General features: G+C 40.2%; 1 protein-coding gene across 3 annotated transcripts; it reads left to right on the plus strand.

Moving 5' to 3' along the window:
- The first annotated feature begins 1,551 nt into the window (after positions 1-1,551).
- tagln (transgelin) lies at positions 1,552-8,267 on the plus strand. 3 transcript variants are annotated; one of them, XM_010793887.1, is made up of 6 exons: positions 1,552-1,710; positions 5,191-5,230; positions 6,029-6,217; positions 6,363-6,534; positions 7,262-7,364; positions 7,456-8,267. In XM_010793887.1, exons 2-6 carry the CDS (start codon positions 5,219-5,221, stop codon positions 7,592-7,594), a joined length of 615 nt encoding a protein of 204 aa, XP_010792189.1. In that variant the 5' UTR covers positions 1,552-1,710; positions 5,191-5,218; the 3' UTR covers positions 7,595-8,267. The 3 variants fall into 3 exon arrangements, with proteins under 3 accessions (XP_010792189.1, XP_010792191.1, XP_010792190.1); XM_010793889.1 differs by lacking the exon at positions 5,191-5,230 and having other exon boundaries at positions 1,553-1,710; positions 5,978-6,217; XM_010793888.1 differs by lacking the exon at positions 5,191-5,230 and having other exon boundaries at positions 1,556-1,710.
- Positions 8,268-9,361: the final 1,094 nt, after the last annotated feature.

The raw sequence follows: 9,361 nt of genomic DNA on the forward strand, positions 1-9,361 counted from the left end.
CAATGTTCAAGAGAATGCAAACAATATTCAGATTTGCTAGTCTTTTTATTAAGATGTTGTGAGACATGCTAGATGCTGCATCCACAACGCTACTTGGCTCTCATTTGCCAATTTGCACACACACACATGCACACGCACGCACACACACGCACGCAAGGCAAATTTATTTATATAGCACCTTTCAACACAAGGCAATTCAAATTGCTTTACAAAAAATGAAAGACATTAAGAAAATGGCATTTAAAATCAGTCGTTAAAAAGAAAAGATAATCAAATAAACATTAAAAGAAAAAATACATGAATAAAAGTTACAGTGTAGTCTAAGATATGAATAGTTCAATTAAAAGCAGCGACAAAAAGAAAAGTCTTCAGACTGGATTTAAAAGTAGTAAGAGTTGCAGCGGACCTGCAGGTTTCTGGGAGTTTGTTCCAGATATTTGGAGCATAATAACTGAACGCTGCTTTACCATGTTTAGTTCTGACTCTGGGGACAGAAAGCTGACCAGTCCCTGAAGACCTGAGAGATCTGGATGGTTCATCATTTAGCAGTAGCACACACAAACACAAACACAAACACACACACACACACACACACACACACACACACACACATACACATACACAGACACATACACACACCCCCCCCACACACACACACACACACACACACACACACACACACACACACACACACACACACACACACACACACACACACACACACACACACACACACACACACACACGCAAAAGGTGGAGGTCCAGGACTTACAAGGAGTTCTCTGCCTGAATTAGATGACAACTTCCTCCTCACTCCCATCGTTCTCACCCCCTTCGTCTCCTCTCCTCTCTCCCTTCTTTCTCCCCTTTACATCCCTTTTGTCTACAGAGTTCTTTTTTTCCTAAACCCATCAGTCTCCTCTCCTCTCCTATCCTTCTCTCTCTTCCTTTCATTGGTTCATTCGCTCCTCTCGTGTTTCCTCTTCTCCTTCTCATTTCCTTTCCTCTCCTTAGTCTTCATCTTCTTGTCTCCTTCGTTCTCCCATCTCCTCTCCTATTATCTTCCATTGGTGTGCAAACATCTCTAAACACTAAGTCATATTTTACATAATTCCTTCCTTACAGTGGGATAGGACTAACGCCTTTATTCTTTTGTCCTTGTCCTCTTTTTTTGTAAAGTCCTTGTACTTCTCTTTCCGTCTCTACTCCTCCCTTTCTCCCTTCCCATCAGCCTCAATCCTCCACCTCACCATCTTGCTGCAACTTTGACAGAGGAGGGATGTGGCAAAAGTATTTGGAGAATTCCTGCTGACCAAACCAACGCCTGGCTGCTGTCTCTGATCTACATGGAACAGCTCTACCCAAATAAGGCTGGGCTTTTTAACCAGACGTGAGGGGAAGAGACGCCCAGACAGAGAGAGGGAGCTGCTGAAAGGCCATGCCCTTTTAAGGATTAAGTTTCCTTTTTTTCCTCACCCTCACTCCCTCCTATTTCTCCTTCACGTTCACTACCTCCTCTTCCCTCCCTCCCTCCTCCCTCTCTCTCTTGGTAGACTAGTGAAGTCATCTTTCCTCATCTGCTCCTTTTAAGCCGTCATTTTTGAGAGGGAGGTGCCTGCGACGCATATACAAACACTCAGTCAAGCATCCTCACTCGTCCCAACACGCTGCACTAGTAGCCAGCAGACAACTGACCTATTCCTTCACACAGTGAGTATACTTTTATTGTATTCCTCCAAAAAGCTCTTGAACTGGATTTGGGACAGTTAGTTTGAGAAGATGGCAAATGGGAAGAGGCCATCGCTCTATTTTCCAGTCAGTAGTTTTGAGGACTATCTCGTTATTTATCCTAAATATGCGTGTCTTTTGTCTTCTGTGTTTTATATGTAAGATCATTTCAAAAAGAAGGGCATTGTAAACATCCAAAGATCAATGTGTAAATACTTACACTTTGAAATTCATGCTGCAGATTTTGCTTGTGAAAGTTGTTCAAGATATTTTTGTTTGAATTGTCCTCAAGTTCCTCAAATGTATTTATTGAGTTGGTTTCATAGGTTCAATCAAGTACTGTTCTCTTGTTAAGTTTCATAATAATCATCTTATTGTCACAATAACACAAAAACCCTGATTGTGATAGAGGATTGTGTCATTGCCACCATGTCTCCTAAATATGATTCGGATGTGAGGGGAGGAGAAGCAGAGAGGTGAGCCAGACAGTGATGCATATCTCTGCATGCAGTGCACATACTTTATATTTGTACAAGCAAATGATACTCCCACACATCCATGCACAGGCTTTGGAGGCCTGTGAATCCACAAGGCATGAGAGGTAATCATACTGCATACTGAGCACAGAGATGCATCTATACTGACTACATATTTTATAATCAGTCACACAGAAATACCGTATCTCAACTCAAGACATGTAAACTCCAAACTTTCACTTTGTGTTCATGGGGACATGTATGGATAAAGACTTACTGGTAAGGATGGCAGCACACCCAGTGATTCCAGTCAAACCAGGCCAGCAGTAACGTGCAGGACGTGCCAGGGGGGCAGATTAGCTTCCAAGCAGCAGATAACACTATCTCCTCTGCCAATCAGGTTGCAGCACATAAACACAGCAGAACATCATGGTTTAAACGACCAGGAACTAACCACATCTGCTTAAAAGCTCTCTCTTCAGAGTCAGCTCAGACACACAGCAGATCTAAAGTCTGTCAGAATAATCAGAATCATAAAGGGTCAGCAATTTCAGAAAATGCTTTCAATGCTCATAAAAGTCTGGAAAGGAAAGCATTATATAGCCATGTAAGAAAAGGATGTTCAGTTTGTCAGTTGCAGAAAGGGCATCCTTCAACCAGAGGACTGCAAAGACATTAACACTGCTGCATTGTTTTTCATTTAGCCAAGAATCCAGCTGCTTAATAACAAACTCTGACCTCTACCAATTCATCATGTGGTGGTTAGCTAGTTAACTGTGGAGGAGGGGAGGCGGCATGACGCCATGTCCTCTCCGGCGGCCGCAGTGGCCACAGCCCTTACACTGGTTTCCTGTTCTGGCATTAGACAGATTTACCATGGTGATAGAGAAACAGAGCAGAAACACAGCTGAGACAGATATACGGATGGAAGGACGGAGGAGATGAAGTCATGTTTGTGGAATAAAGCACTTTGAAAGGAAGCATTTTAAGCTGTCTTAATTTAGCTTTTATAGTCTTTTCACTTTTTTAATGTTATTATTCATGGTTTTAACTTTATCGTAATTCAGAATGGTACATCAGAAGTATCAATCGATTAAAACTGCAAAAAGTACTACAGTACAACACGGCATTTGTTTTATGATCGTACAGACTTTCTTTTTATGCACGGAAAGTTAGATTTGTTTAGAATGATTGCTGTTGATGCTGTATGACTAGAAGTATTAACATCAGCAGGGATATTTGTAGGACTTCTAGCAGGAACTAATAGGTGTGTAAAGTGTATGAAAAGTTGATAGATCAGGCTGTAGACTATTCAAAAAAGCAGTTTTAGTTTGAGTAGGGTTATATGAAATGCCAAGTGAACAGTGAGTTGAATGTTCAAGGAGAAGCAGACAGATAGCACAGAAGCTTGTTAAGCAGACAGAGTTATTGGTCCTGGGCCGGGTCCCAAGGATAACAACAGGTCCCTAGATACACATGAATACCAGAAATAGAGGCCCTCACGGACTTGACCTCTTAAAATATGATGAGATGTTTGTACGGTTGTCATACAATGCACACAGGACATAAGTTATAGGGGAAATACAATCTTCTCGTCTCTTCTCTCCTCATTTCATTTATTTTCTTCCCTTCTCTTCTCAAGACACGAGAAGGCATTGAGTGCACATTGTGGTGAACATAACTTCTATTTTTTTTCCCTACAAAGAGTGTAGTGTGTGTTATTCCCAATTGTGGTCCAGAGAGAAGTTTATAAGGCCAGGAACTACAAGCCAATGGAAAAAAAGTCAACGGCATACCAGACAAACATTACTCTGTAATAATGATTATAAAATGACGCATGTTAGTGGGAAAGAGCAAGGGGTACGAGTGTGTGTGTGTGTGTGTGTGTGTGTGTGTGTGTGTGTGTGTGTGTGTGTGTGTGTGTGTGTGTGTGTGTGTGTGTGTGTGTGTGTGTACAAGTCAGAGCTAAAGGCAGACAGATGAAGATAATATATCTGAACTTCTGAGCGGTTGAGTGTAAGTGAGCGTGTTGCCCAGCATGTGTGTTTGGTTTTTTGCGGCCTGGAAAAGCACCACAGGGAATGTGAGGAATATTAAAACAGGGTTGGTGGTAAGGCTCAGCGAACACTGGGCAGGAATCCATTAATGTCGTTGGCATGCAAACTCTCACATGCAATATATCTATTTGCAGTTTTGGAAAAAAGTATACATACATCTGCTGGTGGACATAAACCCATCTTTAAATGAATGATTGTGTTGCTCCCCCTCTGTCAACATTAAAGTGTGTTAGTTTATATCAAGCATATCAATATAAAGGTACACATTGTGTTCACATGTTGTTTCAGCAGACAAACATCAGGTCTAAGAAAACGTTAAGACTTGTGAAGATTTAGGGATTCATATGCCGTAGGTCAGTGGAAATGAATGGATAATAAATAAATTGGAGAGTAGGAAGAAAGGGGGGATTTTAGCGAGCAACAGAGGAAAGAAATAAGTCAAATGGAAAAGAAGAAAGAAAAGTAGTATAATACATAATTAGGTTAACGAAGGAAACGATTTGAGTATTACAGTACTATTTAGGTTTCTTCTCTTTCTCTTGTTTTGCTCAAACCTGTTTTAATCCATGTTAATGAGCACTTCTTTGCCAATATAATCCATCATACTGACAGATGTGACATATCAGCATGCTGAATAAACAGCATGATTAAGACATTGAGCAAAAACAATGATTCATATTTTTCTTCAGTTGGGACAATATGAGAAAACAGTTCTTAATTTAAATATATTTTTCCTATATCAGTCCAGTCTTGGCCCAGATGGCATTTTTTTTTACTTTTCTCAATGAAAAGTCTGTTTTGGCCGATTGGAAACATCCTGACACCAACAGAAAAGACTCAGCAAGGGTTCACTCTTATCCATCCAAGATGAGTGTTTTCCAGTCAGCTCCTGGGTTTAACCTTTAACATTTGAACTTTAACCTCCTCAGGAACAAGTTGAAGTGACCTGACATCAAGATGGCAACAAAGGTTGGGTGGTGCAGACAGCACTTTCATTGGGCTTTGCTACACTTGGCTTTTGGCCAAAGGCTTACAGAAGCATAAGACAAAAAAAAAGTGCTCGCAATAATTACTGTGTTAACAGAGACAAAGAGAGAGCTAGAGAGAGTGTGTGCGTGGTATGTGAGTGTGTGTTTGTGAAGGCAAAAATAAGAATATATGCAAAACAAAATCAGCTGGCTGACATAGTGCTCCCATTGTACACCACTTTGCCTCAGACACAGGTCCTGATGGGCTAAGTGGTGTGTATTAGGAGACAAAACGCTGTAAATGCAAACGTTCTGGGAGCGGTGATTAAAATAGGTGCTGGGCATTTATGCTTAAATACACGCTTTGACATGCATGTCATGTATAAGTGTATAATATACAATACATTATAAAATGATATCTGTGTGTGGGTTAGGGTTATTATTATTATTTTGCACATCTGTGCATGTTTGTGCTTACAGGCTACCTTCAAATGTTATTGCAATTTCATGTGAGTGCTGGCTATTGTTTATATTGCAAAAGCTTTTTGGACTAAAAGACAGTAAAACTGCAATGACGCACAGAAATACAGTAAGTGCACGACATCTGTCTGTATGATGCCGTTAGTTGTCATGATGGGAGGTGAATCCAAATGCTGATCCTCACACTTACTTTCATACTATGTCCAGATATAATATTTCTTTTTTCTTTGACTCTTCTTTACTTCATCTCTTCATCTCCTCCACACTGGCTTGCTCTCCGATCTCCCTCCACCTTTTCCTCTTTTTCACGCTCTCTCAGGGAGTCGGCATGGCTAACAAAGGTCCATCCTTCGGCCTGAGCCGGCAGGTTCAGGATAAGATCGACAGCAAGTACGACCCTGAGCTGGAGCAGATCCTGGTGGAGTGGATCAGCCGTCAGTGTGGCTCCGGGGTGGGGAAGCCAGAGGCCGGCAAAACTGGCTTCCAGACCTGGCTGAAAGATGGATGTGTGAGTGCAACACAACGGTTTAATAGCTTCCTAGATGTTTTTTGTTTGTTCTTATGGTTCATGTCTTTAATGCCTCTCCTTCCTATCTTTCGCTTGTTTATCGACCTCTTTTTGTACCCTGTGTCACTCTATCTGGTCTCCTCAGGTTCTTAGTGAACTGATTAACTCTCTGTTCACCGCGGACAAGCCAGTGAGGAAGATTGCGAGCTCACCCGCAGCCTTCAAACAGATGGAGCAGATCTCCCAGTTCCTCAACGCTTCCGAGAAGTATGGCGTCACCAAGACTGATATGTTCCAGACCGTGGACCTTTGGGAAGGTAAGAGGGGGTTCATTGTCTTAATTCCTCGGTTAATGAAAAACATTTAATGCCAGACGACAAGACTTGGCTTAGGTTCAAATTCTTCTTTATATCAATTACTCACCCCTTGTTATCTCAAATGATTGAAGACAACTTAGTTTCACTTGCATGCTTCCACATTGAACAAGGAATCAAGAAACAGAGAAAAGTATCGATCAATTAAATTAAACTGTCAAAAATATCAGTCAGCAAAATAAATAACTTATCCAGTCCTAAGATCAATATTTCTCAAACACATGCATATGTGCTTAAAACGAGTTAACACTGCGTGTGCGAGACTGTATAGGCCTATTTGGAAGTGATTTAAGTAGCAGGGGATCTGGCAGACATGCAAGTGTTTGGACTTAGTGAGCACAAAACTGAACACATGAGAATTTGATTATACCTCACAAGTTGTTTGGAAGTTTTAAAACAGATGTTTTGATTCAGCTTTGCTGTCGTTAACGAGCACCCCATTCACATGAACCTTTGGAGAATTTTCTCAGTCTTTTTTATCCTGGGTTTGTCATGGAAGCCAACAAGAAAAAACAAACACGTCGTGAGAAGCTGAATCAACATTTCATTTAGTGTTAATTTCTCCTGACATGGAAGAAGAGACAATACTTTGATACAACAATGCACTTAAGGAAAGATAATAATTTGCCCGCTGAGTTACTAATCCTATCCATTATGTGTGTGTGGACAGGTAAGGACCTGGCGGCGGTGCAGAGGACTCTGTCAGCTCTGGGCAGCTTGGCCATCACTAAGGAAGAAGGCACATACAAAGGAGAGGCTAACTGGTTTTTCAAGTGAGTGTCATATGCATTATCTAACCAACACCAATTACCATTAGCTGTATAGCTGTATTAACTCCGAGACATTTACAATGACGTGTTGCAGGAAAGCCCAGGAGAACAAGCGAGACTTCTCAGATGACCAGATGAAGGCGGGCAAAAACGTGATTGGCCTACAGATGGGGTCCAACCAGGGAGCCAGTCAGGAAGGCATGAGCTATGGAAGACCCCGGCAGATCATGTAAAATCACTGAGCCAGATACCCGTAACCTCCTCAGCCCCTGACACCTTCTTACAGCCTGTTAGTTTAACCGGTCCACTACAACTCCCCTTTAACCTTACATTTCTTTCTGCTTTAGATTTTAGCTTCCTTCTAACAGATACCCCCGACTTCCTGGTCTTGACACTTTAGTTTACACAGAGTTCACCATGCTTTGTCCTTCCACTGCAGTTAGGAACAGTACTACCTTAGCAGTCTTAAGTGGAAATAGTAACCAGAAAAATGACCGATGCATTGCCTTGGTGGTAAAAACAAAACAGTGACAATGTGCCAAACATTGGGCTTTTCCTTTCTAATATAAATCAGCACTGATATAACAGATAACTGACAACTGTGTCATCGCCGATAGCCTCAAAACTATGTTGGAAATAATTATTATTTAGTATTTTATTAGATTTTAGAAACATTGGTTCTGGATTCCAACACAAAGAAATCATCTGTATTTAGGTAGATTGCATAAGGGATATTCTTACCAAATTGAATAACGACACAACCCACGACGTACCTTAACTTGGTATAATTTACAATATTGTTACTTGTTAATTGTTCCTACCTACCACTTACCACAATGCTACGCCTGCTGTATCAGCGCCGATATTTTTGTACATTGTCTTATTAAATAATGACTTTGAAATACATTTCTGAATTGACTTTGTGAATCTGGGTAATTCAATTCGACAACGATGCATAATGGGAATATTGAGGAAACATGTCTCCACTCACTGGATCTTTCTTTTACTACCATTATTTCAAAGCCTAGCTACATTTATTAAAAGTGTGTCCGAAAATATAAGTTACATGCTCGTATTGGGCCAATGCTAAATAAAATCCACTTGTGTCTGTGCAAAATGTTCAGCTAAGAAGAGATCTCTTCACAGACAGAAGTAACGAGAGCCACCAAAAACTCTTGATAATACAGATATGTTACCTAAGTTTTAAAACAGACTTTTGAAAAAAATAAAGTTTTGATTCTGGTAGTTTAAGGTTATGCCACTTTGGGGATTTAACAGTTCTAAAAAGGTCATAGACAGCCTTAACGTAATTTAGTTTTAACTTGTTTTAGATATAGGGCATGCTTGCAGTGTGGCTTTAGGAATTGCAAATTGGAAATGTTACATTATATGTATTTTAAACTAGTCTTGTTAAACACAAAATCGTCTAAAAACAACCATATTATATCATAATCAGTATCACTGATTCTAAAAAGTGTGTTACTACGTCTTTCCCTGTGTTAAAAACATTAATCTCAGAGGATTTTCCATCAAGTCTTTTATTATCATTCAGATCACCTGTGACTTGCACAGCAAAACACAGCTTCCAGTTTCCCTCCAAACACTCCTTACATTATAAAATTAGAACTCTTTAATACATTCTTACAAAACAATGTGTATAAATCATTAAACACACTTGATATATATCTGTACAGCAGGCACACATTGTGTATATATTACACTTTATAAAAAAATACCTATACAAATCCCACACTTGAAAATCCCACTTCAAGTTTTTATCAGTAGTTGGTTATAACCTGCAGATAATAACCCAAGACTTTAAAATAAAACACATCAAATAACACCTCAGAAAAAATAAAAAATTCCTCAGCAATCTCATGGAGCCTCACATTTGAGGAAACTTTTCCAGAGAAGACCATAACACACACACCCGCTCATGTCACAGAACACACACACAATCGCTCATGTCACAACATACACACAGTGCACACACAGTGCAC

Source organism: Notothenia coriiceps, unplaced genomic scaffold (genome assembly GCF_000735185.1).
Source record: "Notothenia coriiceps isolate Sejong01 unplaced genomic scaffold, NC01 NC01_scaffold00037244, whole genome shotgun sequence".
NCBI lineage: Eukaryota > Metazoa > Chordata > Actinopteri > Perciformes > Nototheniidae > Notothenia > Notothenia coriiceps.

Bases quoted from the DNA above. Each gene is read 5' to 3' on its own strand.
- tagln (XM_010793887.1), top strand. The intron at 6,218-6,362 runs GTGAGTGCAACA...TGGTCTCCTCAG, and splicing joins CCTGGCTGAAAGATGGATGT to GTTCTTAGTGAACTGATTAA. The intron at 7,365-7,455 runs GTGAGTGTCATA...GACGTGTTGCAG, and splicing joins GAGGCTAACTGGTTTTTCAA to GAAAGCCCAGGAGAACAAGC.